At 29.4% G+C, this 19270-nt stretch overlaps 2 protein-coding genes across 2 annotated transcripts; one reads left to right on the top strand and one right to left on the bottom strand.

Moving 5' to 3' along the window:
• The first annotated feature begins 2198 nt into the window (after positions 1–2198).
• Positions 2199–7920, top strand: LOC105197362 (CDGSH iron-sulfur domain-containing protein 2 homolog). The gene is made up of 4 exons (XM_011163670.3): positions 2199–2355; positions 2504–2598; positions 2870–2986; positions 7600–7920. Exons 1-4 carry the CDS (start codon positions 2259–2261, stop codon positions 7684–7686), a joined length of 396 nt encoding a protein of 131 aa, XP_011161972.1. The 5' UTR covers positions 2199–2258; the 3' UTR covers positions 7687–7920.
• A 412-nt stretch (positions 7921–8332) lies between these two features.
• Positions 8333–14685, bottom strand: LOC105197361 (STAM-binding protein-like A). The gene is made up of 8 exons (XM_011163669.3): positions 14567–14685; positions 14124–14222; positions 13734–13955; positions 13463–13639; positions 11424–11730; positions 11130–11242; positions 10896–10998; positions 8333–9913 (listed from the first exon to the last, which is right to left on the bottom strand). The coding sequence occupies exons 1-8, from the start codon at positions 14683–14685 to the stop codon at positions 9851–9853; spliced, it is 1203 nt and encodes a 400-aa protein (XP_011161971.1). The 3' UTR covers positions 8333–9850.
• Positions 14686–19270: the final 4585 nt, after the last annotated feature.

The raw sequence follows: 19270 nt of genomic DNA, 5'->3' as shown, positions 1-19270 counted from the left end.
CAATTAACAATGCATAAATTTACTCGGCCGATATCAGATTTACCCAAGTTTGTGAGACCATAGACTATATAGGATTGGTTTTACTAACTCCGATTAATTTTAAAAAATTGGCTGATTAAATTTATGAATTACCAAAACTGAAAAACTTAAAATTTAAAATATTTTAATTATTTTAAGTTTATTTTAATTGAAAAATCAAATATTAATTAAAAGTTTTATACAAGGTGTCGCAAAATATTCGTTTATGCTCTCGTGGATTGATAGAACAAACGAATATTTTGCGATACCCTGAATATATATGTTACATGAATCTCTATAGCACAGAATATTATTTATTTTAGCAATATTGTAGCAAAATATTCCAACATTGCAGCAATAATATATTGCACAGATATTGTGCAATTAATATTCTGTGCTATAGCAAAAATATTTTATATATTTTATATTATAATTATAATATGCATGTAAAAACAGACAAATAAAACAAAATAATATGATGAGTTTCAATTATAAAATTTTGTAATTAACAATTTATAATCAGTCAATTTTTAAGTTAATTGGAATTGATGAGACTAGCTTAAAGACTTTAGCAATTAATTCGTGGTCTAATATATCGAATCAGTTTATTTAACAGACAATTAACCTGATTATATAATCATAGTTTGAAACAGGTTAATTGTCTTTTTCTAAATAAACAGCATAATTATCTCTTCTAAATAAACTTTATTTGAATTTTATAAAATTCAAATAAAGTTTATTTAGAAGAAATTAAATATCAAAAAAGATGTAGTTAATCAAACAAAAAAAGAATAAATAAATTGAAAAAACAATTATTCCGGTGAAAATTTTTCTTACAATTTTTTATATAATTTTAAATAGTTTTTCAAATTTCTACATAAATCTTAAATTATAATTTAATTTTTTAGAAAATTTCTTAGATTTTTTTTACAAATTGAAGTAGTTCTTTTAGAAGCAATTAAAAAAAATCTGAATATATTTTTCTAAATATTTTTTTAGATTTTTTTCAGAGTAACACAATATAAAAAAAATATTTACAGATATTTATGACTACTAATTTGAACTATTAGACACAGGAATTGTACTAATAATACACTGCAGTATTTAATATTGTACTGTCAAAATATTGATCTGTTTATTTTTATTTCAAAGTTAAATTCTGGAGGTCTTTAAAACATCATTTTAATTATCATTTCGTTGAAATATACATCATTCAGGAATGTCATTAGTGTTGCATCTTTTATTGGCTGCGTTCAGCAGAAAAAGTATATGGCTTTAGCTGCAATTGTAAGATTGTTTGATTTATGATTTATTCATTTAGATTGTGCGTAGAACAATCGCATTAAAGAATTTTACAACAATTGCAAAAAACTATTTTTTCTGCTGAATGCAACTATTCTATTCTGTGCAGTTTTAATTACAAGAATTATTTAGATCTTTACCGCGGTTATCAGCGCGTGTTGTTTATTCGCTAATCAGCAAACGGAAATAGATTGAAAAAATTAAAAATGGATAGAAATTTAACGGATTAATAAAAAATTCAAAAATTTGGATTTTCGACAATGACCACACGAATCGAGTTTCCGCAGATGTATTCAAATGAAGTAAAATGGATTACAATAAATTTTCAATCCATTTCCGGCGTTTACTAGGCAATTTCCTTATAACAAAAAAATTAAGGTTCTGACTGTCAGATAAAAAAAAAAAAAGATGAAAAAGTCTATCTTTTCTACAGATTTATTATGCATATGAATTTATATGTTTATTTTAATATTTATATGGTATATTTTAAGAATTTCTTATTTAATAATTTCTGAAGAAATCTTAATAAAATCTGAAAAATATGAAAATTATATATGTATATGTATAATATATCTATATTTTTATTAGAGAGAAGTTTTTATACATGTGTGAATTTTGCTGTATTGTGTATGTAAGATTGCTTATTCTATAAAACTTAAAAAAAACTAAAAAAATTCAAGGTATTTTTTCTTATATCTTAATAAATTAAATTAAAAATATGCAAAACCCTTAAAAATATTATTTAAAAAAAATTGAAAAGAAAGGGTATAAAAAATAAGTAGTTTGGTTTTACAATTTAGCGATTGCACCATTCTCTTGACATGAAAAAAAAAACATATATCACGAGAGTTTGCAGAAGGTTTTTCTTAACCATTGCCCAGCACTGTCAGCAGGATGCTGATAATTATATAGCGCCGTCACTAGTTGACCAATCGACTATGGAACCGATCGCACGTCTTGTCAAAGTGTCCGTCCCGAATTATCTGGCCGGTTTACCGATTCCAGATTCGATAGGCGGATGGTTCCGACTGGGAGGTAATTTCTGCTCGTACATTTTATTACTTTGTGTCAACAATTATACTACAATTATATCGTTTTCGAGACTCCAACATAACCTCTTGATTTAAAGGACTGTTCAATTTCTTTTAATTCATTTTATCTTATTTTTTTTTCTTTATATCAGTGAAGGACTGGTTCGCCCTTTTGCCACCCACTGCCTTTGTCGTAGGTATGGGATATATGTCCTACAGAGCGTTTTGTCCTCACGGCAGACCTACGGTATGTGTTTTACTGTTTCACAGTAGAAAGTATCAAGGACAACAACAGTTATGTTGAGTTGATCCATTTTGATATCACTAGAAAAGTTATGTAACTTCCATACAATGACTTTTCATATATCTGTTGTTAATTTGTTATTAACTTGCCATATATTAGATGGTAAAGTTTATAACTATGTAATTTTTTAAACTGCATTCTTTATATTTATTTTCCATGTGTTCCAATATATTATAAAAAGTCTTACATATAACGCAAATTATTTATTTTATAGCCAAATGGTTGTGTTAATCTCAAAGTAAAGAAAGACATTGCAAAAGTGGTGGACACTGTTGATATCGAAGATATCTCTGAAAAAGCTGTATTTTGTCGCTGCTGGAGATCTGAAAATGTAAGTTTTTCTCTTTATAGTTTTTTAAGATCTAAAAATTATACAATTTAATATTGTATTGAGCAGTAATCAATAATTTATTTATTAACTCACATAATTGATTAAAAATGAAAATATATATAATTATAATTAATGTAAACAATTAATGAAATTATTAAAGGTTTTCATTTAATTCATTGAGTTTTCACTTATCTAAAGTAATCAATTAAAAATTAATGATAAGTATAATCATGCTTGATTTAATCGATTGTTGAAATAAGAAGCCAATAATATTGATTAGAAAATTATCAGTTATTAATCATTAATTTTTAATTATATTTCAAAAATATTTATAATTTTTACGAATAATTACAAATGAGCTAAAGAATGTTTTTGTTATATCAAAAAGATATTTAAATCGATATTAATTGATAAATTATTTATTAGAGGAAAATCACTAATATTGGTATACTACTTTGTTTTTGGGTAATATTTCTTAAACAAAAGTTAAAAATAAAACTTTGTAAAAACATGAAAATAAGTTAGAAAGTTTTTTCTCAGATGAGATAGTAGTTTTTATATTACTCTTTTGTATTTTATAATGTTTTTGCAACATAACCCAAAAAGAGTATATAATTTGAAAAATTGGGCCCTAAAACTGATACAGTAGGCAGTAATAGCAGAATTCAGACAGTCTTGCAGGATAAGAGTTAACTATTTATTATAGTAAGACAGAGTTAACTATAAGTTAAATTGATAAAGTAAGTAATAAAATATATATTTTTGTATATTAAACAATAAAGTTTATAAAAGGCTAAAATTAAACTCTCCTTCGTTTTTCTGGTACCTTAAATCTAGGACTTGGATTTGTCGCGTTTGATGCTATTTTTCCTATTTTAAGGTATTGAAGAAAATGTAAGGAAATTAATGAAACACACTTGTCAATATTGTAATTGAAGATTTTGTAGTTGTCTATTCTCAGGGGAAGTATACCTGCTTACGCTGTACAGTGATTTTATGATTTAAAACTGTACTATGAAAAAAATATGGAAGTAAAAAATATAAACAAAATAGTTTTTGGAAGCTACAAAGATGTAAAATGATTTAATCTAATTATCAATAATATACTTAGTATTGTTTAAACTATGCAATTTGTAAAAGAAAATCATATATATTTTATTTTTGCTTTTAAATTGAGTTTTTAGCAACTTTTATATAGAAAGAATGGATAAATGTATGAACTATGGGTTTTTATTTCTTTAATTAGCTAAGTAAATAATGTTTTTATCATTATATACAGTGCAATGTTTAGTTTTCGAGAAATAAGAGGTTATCACTTTAGGAAGGCTGTACTAATATTGTTGGTGATTTTCCTATTAATTAATGAATATTAATGAATATTCTCCAACTATCGATCAATGCTATAATCAGCTACTAAAGCTAACGATTAATAATTAATGATTCAGTTTTTAATCAACAATAGTTAATTATTTTTAATTAATCAATTAAATTAATTAGAATTAAATACAATTTATTTTAATGAATATTTTATTAATCAATAATTAAGAATTTAATTAAATAATGCTCGACATTTATTTTAAGATAAAAGTTGTAATCGTTTATTATAATCAAGAACTAAATTTTAGTGATAATTATTAATCAATAAATTGATTAAATTTTTCACTGTTTTCATATTCCATTTTGTTTCTTACAAGGAAGTATAAGCACATGTGATTAAATTAAGTAAAAATTACTCTTAATTATTGTATTTTTCAATGAAAGTTTTTTAGTAGGATTGTTAGTGGTCAGAGAAAATCTGAAACAAATTAGAGAATCAAGAAATTTATTAATCCGAAACAAGTTTAAATTACTGTAATATTAAATCTAAATTTTTTAATTTTACTTTTTTAGAAGTTATTTAATAGAATTTTTAAAATTATTTAAGAAAGTATTATTTGCATGATTTTATGATTTTTACAATTTTACAATTTTACATCAAATGATACAGAAATCAGACAGTTAATAAACTATAATATGTTGGCTTTTGCAAAATCAAACAAAATATTAATGACGTTTTGCAACTCACAGGAAGATTGTAAAAAAATTATATAAAATATTTACAATGTTTTTAATTGCATTTTTTAAAATGCGAACTGATTTATTACAAGAGATGTTTTATCTTCATTTTATATACAAATATTATTGAATATTTCAAAAATTATAGTATCACAATAAAAAATAAAATAGTAATTATAACATGGTGTTTTATTTATTTTTTTGAGCTGGTTAAATCTTAATGAACAATGTGCAAAACAAAGATAAAATTATTGGCGTATTGTAATAGAAAGTCAATCAATTGATTATCATACAAAGATAAGTATACAATACAGTCTAAGTTGTAAGTAGAGTTGAAATTAGAAAGAAAGAGAAAAATTAATAATTAAGATGCGAATTTTCACGAGAAATATTCCAAATCAATTTCAACATACGAGATATAACATGGATAAAAAAAGATGAAAGCCAATTAAATAAATGGTAGATTAAATAAAAGAATTAAAAATCAAGAAACTCGAAATTATAGCTTCTGAGTCCTGAGTAGTCAGTTAAAAACTCCGTGTTGACGATAGCGATATAATATTGCGAAAGGAATTAGAACTAATGGGCGTGAAAAATGACGTGTTGATCAAATTTTGTTTCGTTATTACATGTTTTATTGTGAAAATATGACTTGTCTTATACTTAACTGAACTAGTAAAAATGGGCCGGAAGTAAAGTTATTTTTTTTATATGTAAAAGCATATTTTTCATTCCTTTCAACAGCTGTCTATACGTTTTTCTGCTTGAAACTTCATTTCACGTGCTTTTTACAACTATTTACTGACTGTTAAGGGGGAAAAGGATAGTTTTTATTCATTTTTACAAGTGTTGATTTTACACAGCGATCTCATTATTTTGTTTTATCTAAATTTTCTTTATTTATTGACGTGTAAGAAACTCCAAGATGTCATTTATGATGTTACGATTATAATATGGTTGCGACGACTATTCAGAGGTCTAAGGCTTTGCGCATAATAGAGAAATATTACATATTATGAATAGGAATTAAAATCTTAGATTCAGCTTTCTTAATGAATATTACACGTAATGCATAATAGAATAAAACGTAAAACATAAATGTGTCATATAAAATACAACATTATTTATTACTTATCTGTATATAGTATTCATTGAGAAAACTGATTCTAAAATTTTTATTTCTATTCCTAATATGTAATATTCCTCTAGTGTGTGCAGAATCTTGTGTCTCTGACAAGATTTAAGAAATTGCAAAAATAAAGAAAAAAATAAATGCTTTGCTTTCAAAAGTGCAAAATTTAAATTTTTTATGTTTAAAATATTTTAAAAGTACTACAATAATTAGATTTTTTATTTTGACATTTTCTATTTTTTTGTATTATAGGGGAGAGTGGGGTAAGTCATACCTATTTGCAGGTTTTGCTCTCTATAAGGTGCAAATAAAGTAAAACTGAAGGTGCCGTTGGAAAAATAATTTAATTCTCTTCATTTTTGCTTCAGACCATTTTGACGTATATCTCACTTGTGTTGAACTATAATGGAAAATGTGAAAACGCTGTTTCCAGTTCGATTTAGAATCAATGGTTCAAATCGGACACTTCTATTTTTACTGTTAGATAGAATTGTAAAAGATTTTAATATATATATTTTTTTAGTATTGAGTAAAAAAGAGCAGTTTGATAGTCAAAAATAAAAATTTTATTAAAAAGAAAAAAATTAGTAACAATTTATATAATTAGACGTTTCCTGACGATCATGTTATGATATCGTTATTATATAATTAAAATTGAAATTAATAAAATACAACTATTTCGAGTGCAATGACGCATAATATTTTACTAATTTAACATTTCTAGGACCAGATTTGGTCGGTCGATCACCAGTGCTATGATCACGTTGCAATTTCGATGTAAAAGTTCGATTTGAACACGAGTTCTTTAGAATTTTGTAACAAATTTTACAATAAACTGCGGAAGTGATCACAAAACGCTTATATTTTTGAATTCTACACTCATTAATGATTTTAAATTAATTATCTTTCAAACTTTTAATACCTTTTAAATAATGATTTACAAGAATTTTCTTTTTTTTTAAATTTTTTACACGATGACTAAAAATGCATATTTGCGTCTAAGAATGTTATGACAGAGAACTGTTAAATTGTTATCACATGATTTATAAGGACTTTACATTATAAATGGTACGTAAATCTGCTTAACCACATTCATTTAATAAAAAGATCCTATTTCGAACACGGTCCAATTTAGCCTACTCTCCTCTACTTTTTGTAATACAAAATTTTTGTATTTTTTCTCTTTGCTTTTATTCATTGTACATACCTTAGGTTTCAGTCAGGAAATTTTTTTAAAAACCAATCAGGACAAATCAGAAAATAATTTTTTCTGTTTCACTAACAATCCTGTTTCTATTACAAATATACCTTGTTTATGTATAATCTCAAAAACAATTTTTTTTATTAAAAGTTGTGTGTGTGTGTATATATGTGCATATACGTAGGATCTCAATATATGTATTATTCTTAATCATTTTTTATATAGTGGCCATACTGTGACGGTACTCACGGACGTCATAACAAGGAATGCAATGACAATGTGGGTCCACTTATCGTCAAGAAGAAAGACTAGAATTTGATCACATTGATTAATTACCAATTCATTGGAAATTTCTCATCATTGTAAGATATTTACGCGCCATATTGTAGATAAATATGTGAGGAAGGGTCAAATAGCTGAATCTTTATCTTCCTCTGTAGATAAATTTTACAAAACAGTGTCTACCAATTTATTTTTTAAGACGCTTGTCTCTAAGGAAAGGGTATCTAAGGGAAGATTTATAAATAAATTTATTTCGATAATATATTTAGTGGTTTTTTATTTTTATGCACAATTATAAATGAATAAATGATTAATATAATTGATAACACAAAATAAATAAACAATTCTATTTCACATATATTCTATATCTACAATAATTTTTCAGTAAGAGCAATAATATATACATAGTATTTTATGACGTGATATCTTTCGATCATCTTTTGTAAGATTATTAGAATGTAATATTATGAACACTTGTTATTTTCAAAAAGGCACGATGAACTTTATATAAGCATTTTTTATGCAGAAAAATAAATTTTAACTCGAAATTTATTTAAATATTTAGATACAATGTCTTGTGAATAAAAAATTATATAATATACAAAAAAATATTTGTATTAAACTTGATATTTGAATAAAAAATGAAAGTAGTTCTTTACAATAAAGCTCTGATTAATTATGAGACTAATATATTTATTATTTAATTGTCTTTTTATACAACAAAGAAACAAAAATTCTATAAAATATGTTCTATATCTTTTCCAGAAATATATTTCAAGCAAAAATTATAAGAATCTGTTACTATAAAAACAAAATAAAATATTAAATTTTATATATTACAATATGTGTAACAAGATAACATGCTAACAAAGATTGTGTACATAATATGTCATTGAGATTTTGTACATAAATGTATATTTAGTTTTGCTTCATAATTGTAAGTATACTTATAATAAATTAAAGTTTTTGATTAAAATTGAGAAAATATTAAATACAAGAAATTATTTTGCATCTACTGTTACTGCTATCATCAATCATACGTAAATATTTCTGTCTTGTAATTCAGAAGTTTAATAATTATTAATTCGTTATAATTTCTTCGTACTAATTTCGGGTATAATTTACAATCTTTTTTTATATCTTCCGTCTATTTGCAAGAACAATCAATATATTATAAATTTTATGTTGTAAATGTTAAATATAACATTTTCTTTAAATATTAATACATTTCATAGCGCATTTTCATTGTAATGAAATTATTCACTGGTCATAGATTTTCAATACTGTGTAAATATGTACTAATCGCATAAGATTCACGATTTTTATTATAAATTGCTATTTTTGAAGATTTAATTAAAAGTACTTTTTAATAAAATAGAGGAAAGACGGGGGTCGTGAGATACGTGTGGGGTGAAGAGATACCATATCTCGCTGAATAATTTGCGTTGATTTCTAAGAGCAACTGTTAAAGTTACTTCGTTACGGTCTATTTAGACATAATTACTGAACATTACTGTTCACTGCGTTTTTATAAAAGCTGAGTTTCAGTTTTGCAGGTAGTAGCGATTTTACAAGTATATATTCTCTATGTAATTTTGAGAAGTACGTTAGATATTAATTTTATAACTTTAGTCTTGAAGGCCTTGAATGTGGTTTTCAAATAACATAATTGAATTTAATGTGTGTATGAATTCGGCATATAAATCATTACATCAAGTAGTGAGAGGGGTCATGAGCCATTTATATTACGAGCGTAAGACCATTTTTACGACTTTAAAACTTCATAGTGGACGTTGCATAATGCTTACTTAGCAGCAAAGAAATTACTTTAAAAAATTATCTTTTTCTTTCAAATAAAACATATTTTATAAGATGTTTATAAAGTCTTTTATAGCACTAAGATATACGAAGGACTATTAATTTATGATTTTTTTGTAAGTGCCTTTTATGACAGTTGTTAATATTCCATAATCCTTCTATCTTAAATGCATCCTTTTTCCCCTCTCGAATAAATTATACATTACGTTTATTCTATATACCCAATAAACTTCTATCTATAGGGTGATGGTAGAATTCTATGGCTAACAAACTGGTATTAATAAGAATTGTGTCACGTTAAAATTTACTTAGTAAAAAAAATAAAATATTCAGCAACCTCCTTCCTTCCTCTAATTATCTTATATCTGAGATATTATCATTTTCTACGTAAATCCACGACTTGAAGTGCCATTACATCTAATTTGTAGTGTCTTGCTTTCTGCAACAGTAAAAAGATGTAAATTATTTATAATGCAAACCAGACCGACAAAATAATGTCAAAAACAAATTAATATTTATGGTTACTATTGTACAATAATGCCATCAAGGCACTTGAGGCTCCGATTTGTACCTCGCGGCTGGTCCGGGACTGCAGGAATGCACTGGGAGGAGCTGGCGAGGGATAAAGAAGTTGTCTTGACCTGGGTTCCTGGTCATTCGGGGATCGAGGGCAATGAGAAAGCTGACCGGCTGGCCAGGGCCGCATCAAAAATGGGGGTGTTTGGGCCGGGACCGGCGCTGGGGGTCTCCTTCTGTCTAGGCAGGAGGAGGATCCGGGCCTGGTTGCGGGACGAGCACCTCGAGTTCTGGAGGAATGAGCTAAGGACCAAATGTCGACAGGCCGGGGCTCTGCTGGGAGAAACACCTAGCGAAGGCCTGGTCAGGGACATAAGGTCCTTGAGTAGAGGGGACGCCAGGCTAGCGGTGCAAATACTGACTGGCCATGGGGCCCTCAATTATCACATGCACAAACTGGGCCGATCCGATACGGCTGAGTGTAGGGCTTGTGGGGAGGAAGAGGGGACAAGTCTTCACATTCTTTGTGAGTGCCCGGCCTATGCGGGGCTGAGGCTGAAGCTGCTGGGCTCGGCATTTCCCGAGCCAGGGCAGAGTAGCGGGCTACCGATGAGGGACCTGAGTCTCTTTTGGAGAGAATCAGGGCTCCCGTAGATGGCAAAAGCTGGAGGGAGACACAATGGACAGCAGTCTGCGTGTCATGGGTGGATCTTCGACTCGAGGACCGTCCTCTCAGCGGCATTATTATTATTATTATTATTATTGTACAATAATAATACCGGTGTTCCACCTTTTTTAAATTTACTAACTCAACATTTAAATATTTATATTATTATTAATCATTCAATTTTAATATTGTTATAAAAATTTTTATCAACTAAAAGTATTCATAATTATATTTATACCGTGTATAGTGGTGGTTCAGTAGGATGTGGATGAAAACCTGTTTCTCTGCAATTTGCAATAAAATCTAAACCATAATCGGGTGTTAAGATGAAAAATCCAGTTCTGTAAAAATAAATTTTGAAACATTTAGTATTATATAATGAATAAGTGAAACTACTATATAAATTAAGTGAAAATATATAATATAGCGAAAATATATAATATAACGTATATAAAAAACGTTTCATACGTACTCATCATATTTGGGTGCGCAAACTATCGCTATAGCTTCCGCCATCATTAGTTGATAAGCACAATGCGTGTGAAGATCTACGCTTGATAAAAATGCAGTCTGCGTAGGATGCGTCTATAATATGTAACACAATTATGTTTTAAAATAGACAAATTAAAAATAAGATAAATTATTATAATAAAATAAATATGTAACACAATTATGTTTTAAAATAGACAGATTAAAAATAAGATAAATTATTTGGCAATTTTTCAATAAACTTTGAAATAAATCTTACAAAGTAAATCTTACGTACATGAATCCAGCCGAGAGTGATAAGATTATGCTGGTCTTGATAATCGAAGATATCTTCTTCATTATGTGTAGTACAAGAATCTGGAGTGCCAGTTTGTTCTGGTATCAGGAGATGCGTTACCATTAGTTTATTTCGTTCCAATCGCCCAGCCAGAATACCGCATGTTTCTTTATTGCTCGTCGTGTTGTTAAAGGCGAGCGTTAGAAAGTCATGCATTAATTTAGTCGGCAGAATAACATCACGCAAAGATAATCCGTCGCTTGTTAATAAGGAAGGTTTTGTAGAACGATCCACTGTCGGTGTTTTTCTATAAAAAATATGACAATATATATGTCTGTATTTGTCCATTAAGTAGAAAAGTCATCAATACTAGCATACACATTGTTTTTGAATATTTTTTAAACAAAAGTTAAAAATAAAATTTTAAAAACATGAATGCAAATTAGAAAGTGTACTTTATCAGACAGTAGCAATTTTTATAATACTGTTTCATATTTTGTAACAATTATTTTCGCGACATAACTTAAAAAGAGCATCTGAAAAATTGGGCCTTAAGGCTTCTGGCGCTTGAGAATTCTACGTTGACAATAGCGACATTCCGTCACGGATAAAATTAGAACTAATACGCGTAAAACGTGACGGATTGACGATGAGATGTTGTGCATGTCACTTTGTTATTATGTGTTTTATTGTGAAAATATGATTTGTCTCGTATTTACCAAATTTGTAAAAATAGACCGCTAGTAAAGTTTTTTTTGAATCTTATGCATAAAAACACATTTTTCACTCCTTTCAATAGCTATCCATGTATTTTCTTGTCTGAATAGGCTTCACTTGACGTGCTTTGTACGACTATTTACTGACTGTTAGTCGGAAAAAGGACAGTCTTTACCCATTCTCACAAGTGTTTTAAAGCCATTTGATTAGTCTGTTTTATCCAAATTGTCTTTATTTATAAATGGCACGTTGGACAAAATTATGTGTTATTTCACGCTTATGACGTCACGACTTCAATATGGTCGCAACGAATAGACAGAAGCCTTAAAACTAGAGTCCTATATAAAGAGAGAAGCGACATCGAAACCCCACCACAACCTTCAGTATCCAATTGAGTCCTCCACCGCCATTTTGGGACCGCTTTAACGTCATCAAACACCATTCGTATCATTCTGCAAACAGCTGTGGTCACAATATGGCTGCTCGCTTAGCCAATCAAGTATCAATCAGATTACCAATCAGAGCTTCGGACATCAATATCGCTTCTCTCTTTATATAGGACTCTACTTAAAACTGGTACAGTAGGTAATAATAAAATTTGTACATGGTCCTTTAGAGAAGGTTAACCATAAAATAAATTGATAAACTGAATAATAAAATATATTTTTACATATTAAAGTTTATAAAATTAAAAAGAATTAAAAATTAAAAAAAATCTTCCCATTTCATACGTTCTTTTTGTTATTTTATTAGTTGCTGTTGTATCCGACGCTATTTTTCACACCTTAAGTCTTAAAGTATTAAAAAAATTTTTGAAAAAAATTCATGAAACATCTGTCAATATTATAGTTAAATGTTTCGCAGTTATTGTTTATTCTCATGAAAAAATGTATTAATTTATGCTGCACAGTAATTTTATATTTCAAATTGTGCTACAAAAAAATTTTATATAAAAAAAAACAATATAATTAAAGTTTTAAGAAGCTACAAACATGTAAAATGATCTAATATTAACAATAATATACTCACTTGTTTAAACTATGCAATTTGCAAAAGAAAATCATATAATTTCATTTTTGTTTTTAAAGAATTTATTTTTTAGCAAATTTTATAGTGAAAAAAAGCGATAAATGTATGAACTATGTGTCTATTTCTTTAATTAGCTAAGTAAATGTTTTTATCACTATTAATACAGTAATGTTTAGTTTCCAAGAAATAAAGGAAGACTACTTATTTTAGGAAGTCTATACCAGTATTGGCAACTTTTCTCTATCATAAAAATACATATTTTAAATAATATAATTTTAAGCAACAATACTTACATATCCTTGGAAGTCTTAAATGCTTTATCATCATTTGTAAGATTTATCACAGTTTTTGGTGCAATGGAAGGCAAATGTTTTGTTTCCACTGGTACATTAGCAGTAATAGCAGCCTTAGCTGCCTTGACAGCAGCAAGAGCAGCCATTTTGTTCCTTCTGTTTTCTTCTTCTTTTTGCCTAAGTAAATACATAGTATTATATTAATATTTCTTAATAAAATTATGTCTCTCAAGCTCATAGACTGCAACAGATACATAAGATAAATAAATACCTTTGAAGTTCTTCTTGCCTTAAACGTTCTTTCTCAATCCTTTCTCTTTCCTTTAAATCCTCTAAATACTTATCCAACTCTGCTTGATATTGATCCAATAATTGTTTCTTCAGTTTTTCAGCTTTAGGAATGACTGCTCGTAAAGCATCCCTATTCATTGCCTTGTCCTTAGATGATACACTATCAAATTGGGGATGGTCCCTTATTTTGTCCACGAAAAGTCTGTTGCAGCATAAGAAATATTTAACAATAGATATGTACAAATATTTAATTTTCATATTTGGCAATAATTTGATAAGAAATAATTTTTCAGAAAGAATAAATTTATATTTATCAATACTTAAATACATAGTTTTAATATATAATAAGTTACTGTTAATTATTACCTACGTTATAAATTTCATATATAGTGTAAATGCATTTTCATAGCTGCCATCTTGCATGTTCATGTTTGCTAATCTGACCATTTCTACTCCAGTGCGATAATATCTAAAAAATATTGTAAAAAAATTAGAGAAATAATATCTTTTTTAAATTAATATAATTATTGGCAATTATAATATTATTAATGCAAGTAGTTTATACAGAATTCTAAAAGTATTAAAGTACCAAACTGTATAGTAAAACAACTAAATATATTTTGACAATACAATCCTCAAAAAAATACTTTTTAATTTTTAAACTATTTCACAATCAGATATTTTGATTTTGATTTCCTATGCAAGAAAATCTTTTCTTAATTTTACAAATTTAAAAGACTTTTGAAGTAATGTCTTAAGTGATGTTCAAGTTATATTTTAATACAATATATTATATATATATTTTTTTTTTACCTTTTAGGCGCAATATTGGGATCAATTTCTATTTTCGAGGCTTGTTCTGTAAGGTTCTTGATTCGTTCCTTGGGATCTACGATACCCATTTGCTTCCAGGATGGACTGGTTTTATCCATTTTGTATAGGTTAGTTTAATACAATTAAACTTCTAATATTAACAAATGGCTGAGAAATTTTTCAATTTTCTTAATTTTCTGACATTACAGACATCTTTGTCGAAATCATTTTAATGTTTAAAATGAAAAGAAAAGATAAAATATTAATTATTTAGTTTAATCAAGACGTGCCGCACTTGATAAAATGCAACTTGTACTTTTTTTGATGTTCTTTGATACCATTTGATAGTGAATTTGATAGAGATGCAATTTCTCTTTTCTGTCTCTCTCTTTCTTTTGTAGTAAAGGTTGATTTACATTTGTTGCGTTCGGCAACACAAGTGCTTTTAGGCTTGTTTTCTATTCCTGCACTTGACTGCACTGGAATGTTCCTTCTTGCTTTCGCTAACTTTGAAACATCTACCTATTTCATTTTAAGTGTACACTTATTTAGAGAGTTCAGGAACAGAAAACAAACGGTTTGAGTGCAGTAGATTTTAACCAAAGAGGATAAGATAGAGGATGTGTTCCCATTTGCTGATTTCTAGAGGCTTGTTTTCTATTCCTACACTAGATTGCACTGGAACATTTCTTCTTGCTTTCACCAGAGAAGAACCCGAGAGCGGCCACGCCGGCCTTTTTCTTATAACGCTAAGGCCGGTATTCATAGTCGATTCTTATTTTAAGATCGTCTTAAGTAACGTCTCAAGATGATAATACGGCTCTCTGATTGGTTGATGGCATCTTAAGATGATACTTAAGATGATCTTAAATATAAGAATAGACTATGAATACCGGCCTAAAATTTCCAGTGCACTAATGACGCATATCCATTCTGGTCGGAATATGAACTAAAATTGCATCCATTTTGCGACTCTGTCGATAAAAATGGTTCAAGTCTGTGCTAAAATCATGTAGTGGGGGTACCCCCACCATATAATTTTAGCACAGACATGAACCATTTTTATCGACAGAGTCGCAAAATGGATGTAATTTTAGTTCATATTCCTACCAGAATGGATGTGCGTCGTTAGTGCGCCGGGAATTTTAGCGTTATAAGAAAAAGGCCGGCGTGGCCGCTCTCAGGTTCCTTTTTGCTTTCACTGACTTTCAAATATATATTTATTTCATTTCAAATGTATGTACACCCAAGGACTTTGATTCTGTCCATGGGGAAATTTTTCAAACTGAGAAGTCGCTATCTTTCTACATACTTGCAATTCATGATTAATGTAACAACTAGAGCTTATTGGTCGTTACGATAATCATGAACTGCGAGTATGTAGAAGGGTGGTGACTTTTCAATTTGGAAAATTTCCCCATGGACAGAATCAAAAGGCTTGTTTTCTATTCCTGCACTAGACTGCACTGGAACGTTCCTTCTTGCTTTCGCTAACTTTGAAACATCTATCTATTTCATTTTAAGTGTACACTTATTTAGAGAGTTCAGGAACAGAAAACAAACGGAAAGTCCTTGGGTGTACACCATGGGACTGCAACTTCATGTTAAACGATGGAAACGGTGGGAACACAAGCGATCGACGCGATCCAAGCGGCCTGGCCTTGATACTACATGATTCTATATATATATATATATATATATATATATATATATATATATATATATATATGGCTACTCTACATTAATTTTAAAGTCTTCGGCCCACACTTAGAATTTTTATTGATAAATGTTTTTAAATATATAATATATATAACAGACATTAGGTGCAATTAAATAAGAGGTACACCCAAGGACTTTGATTCTGTCCATGGGGAAATTTTTCAAACTGAGAAGTCACCACTTTCTACATATTTGCAGTTCATGATTAATGAAACAACTAAAGCTTATTGGTCGTTACGTTAATCATAAACTGTAAATATGTAGAAAGATAGCGACTTCTTAGTTTGGAAAATTTCCCCATGGACAGAATCAAAGTCCTTGGGTGTACAAAAAAAGAGTAAATTAATTAATGTTACATAGAAATATATTTTTATTTCACAAAATAATGACAAATATACATTACTTAATTTTTATTTATAACTAAACTTACAATTATAAGATCTTCCAAACGTTTTAATAAATTCTCACTTAACATAATAGGCAAGAACATAAACCAATTATGTAGCGTATGTCAAAACAGAATTTGTGCCTGATCACTTTAATCACTTTCCAACTTTCAATAGTTGCAACTTGCCATTCTGACCCTTTTTACCGTTGCCACATAGTCACAGTCGTTCTCTTGGTTCTCTTCTTCTTAGGTTAATCACGTGATTACGTCCCACTCGCTATACATGCGCGCGCATACATTCATCCCCGATCCTGTCTGGCCCGGTTGTTTCCTGCTTTTAGATACTGCCTGCACTCCCGTGGTGTACACCCATGGAATTTGATTCTGTCCATAGGGAAATTTTCCAAACTAAGAAGTCGCTATCTTTCTTTATACTTACAGTTTATGATTAACGTAACGACCAATAAAATCTAGTCGTTACATTATCATAAACTGCAAGTATGTAGAAAGTGGTGACTTCTCAATTTAGAAAATTTCCCCATGGACAAAATCAAATTCCATGGGTGTACAATCGTGAGCTAAAAGGTTGCAACATATTTTCTTCAATGGTTTTTGGAATGTAGACTTGCTCATTGAACGGCGAACATAATTGGTTCTTACTTGTGGATTCAACCAATTCCGTTCGTCGATCGATAAGCAAGTTTATATTCCAAAAACTATCGAAGAAAATGTTTTGCAACTTTTTAGCTCACAACTGTATAGGCTTGTTTTCTGTTCCTGCACTAGACTGCACTGGAACGGGTGACACTCTTTTGGACACAGTACGATTGGACATCAACCAATCATCTTGACTTATCTAACCAAACCAACGGAAAAACTCTAGGTATCGGCCGCTGTGAGTGGTGGTGTCCAATCGTGCGGTGTCCAATCGTGCGCACCCCCACTGGAACGTTCCTTCTTGCTTTTGCTAACTTTGAAACATCTATCTATTTCATTTTAAGTGTACACTTATTTAGAGAGTTCAGGAACAGAAAACAAACGGTATATACACTAATTCAGGGAGTTCAGGAACAGAAAACAAACGGCAGTATGTACAGTCGTGTTCATTATAGTTGCGACACTTTTTTTTCGATGGTTTTTGGAATGTAGCCTTGCTCATCGAGCGGCGAACGTAATTGGTTGGATCCACAAGTAAGAACCAATCATGTTCTCAGCTCGTGTTACAGTTGCGTGTTCAGAGACGCATCTAAGAAAAAGTGTCGCAACTATAATGAACACGACTGTACACCCATGGAATTTGATTCTGTCCATGGGGAAATTTTTCAAACTAAGAAGTCGCTATCTTTCTACATACTTACAGTTTATGATTAATGCAACGACCAATAAGCTCTAATTGTTACATTAATCATAAACTACGAGTATGTAGAAAGTGGTGACTTCTCAGTTTAGAAAATTTCCCCATAGACAAAATCAAATTCCATGGGTGTACGTATGAGTGTATTCCGAAAGTTTTATCGAAAATATTTCTTCTAATAATAAAGTTGGTGACACTATAACTAACTACGCTGTAGGCCTATTCTCTAAAGCCCGTATCAGACTACGCCTTGAAAATTAAAAATTGAAGATTAAAGATTGAGCTTTAGCCAATCAAAATAAAAGGAGTTAAAATTTCTTTGTTTTGATTAGTCAAATTTTAGGTGGAAAATTATTTTCAATTTTTTTTGTTTTCCTTATTCTTATATAGCGTCCATTATACATTAATGTCTATACTTTAATTGTGGAAAAGGATTTTTAAATCTATAAATGCAATTAGAAGAACGGCATGCCCAAAAATTCACGTTCGGTCGGTAAAAAAGGACGACTTTAGCATACCCTTAACGATACCAAAAATTAACGGTAAAAAAGGACGACTTTAGCATCACCTTAAAGGCTATAGCACACATCTTCCATAACCGTAACCATAAGACGTACTGTAAGAATTAGCCAATCACAGTCGAGAATTCAAATTCTTATTTCTTAATTCTTGATTGTGATTAGCTAATTCTTACGGTACGTCTTATGGTTACGGTACGTCTTATGGTTACGGTTATGGAAGGTATGTGTTATAGCCTTAAAACGTTGTTGCGCAGATATTATATATGGTAGAAAAGCTGCACAACGACACGTAACGGTATCCCTAGCTGTCGTTAAAGCCCGGTTTTTTATTATCCGGTTAACTTGTAGTTAAACTTAACCTAATGTTTTATCCAATGAGCTTCACTCATGATGATGCCATAGGTAAAGCTCATTGGTTGAAACATGAGGTTAAATTTAACTACAAGTTTACCAGATAATGAAAAACCGGGCTTAAGAGTTACAGAATACAGCCAATAGTTACGGTTATGGAAAGTGTGTGTTATAGCCTTTAGCTTGTAGAGATCAGCGGAGAAGTTATAGCGTTTTTTACTGGGAAAACTAGTGCGCACTGAGTGTATATATGTATGTATAGTCGTGAGTTAAAAGGTTGCAACACTTTTTCTTTGATGGTTTTTGGAATGTAGCCTTGCTCATCGAGCGGCGAACGTAATTGATTGGATCTACAAGTAAGAATCAATCAT

The sequence above is a fragment of the Solenopsis invicta genome, chromosome 16 (genome assembly GCF_016802725.1).
Source record: "Solenopsis invicta isolate M01_SB chromosome 16, UNIL_Sinv_3.0, whole genome shotgun sequence".
Lineage (NCBI taxonomy): Eukaryota > Metazoa > Arthropoda > Insecta > Hymenoptera > Formicidae > Solenopsis > Solenopsis invicta.
The sequence above is the reverse complement of the archived record's forward strand: the minus strand, read 5'-3'. Positions and strand labels throughout refer to the sequence as shown.

Excerpts from the sequence above, each read along its gene's own strand:
- LOC105197362 (XM_011163670.3), top strand. The coding sequence starts at position 2,259 with ATGGAACCGATCGCACGTCTTGTCAAAGTGTCCGTCCCGAATTATCTG. Across the intron at positions 2,356-2,503 it reads CGGATGGTTCCGACTGGGAG|TGAAGGACTGGTTCGCCCTT; the intron begins GTAATTTCTGCT and ends TCTTTATATCAG. Across the intron at positions 2,599-2,869 it reads GTCCTCACGGCAGACCTACG|CCAAATGGTTGTGTTAATCT; the intron begins GTATGTGTTTTA and ends TTTATTTTATAG.
- LOC105197361 (XM_011163669.3), bottom strand. The coding sequence starts at position 14,685 with ATGGATAAAACCAGTCCATCCTGGAAGCAAATGGGTATCGTAGATCCC. Across the intron at positions 14,223-14,566 it reads CCCAATATTGCGCCTAAAAG|ATATTATCGCACTGGAGTAG; the intron begins GTAAAAAAAAAA and ends AATATTTTTTAG. Across the intron at positions 11,731-13,462 it reads TTTAAGACTTCCAAGGATAT|AAAAACACCGACAGTGGATC; the intron begins GTAAGTATTGTT and ends TATTTTTTATAG.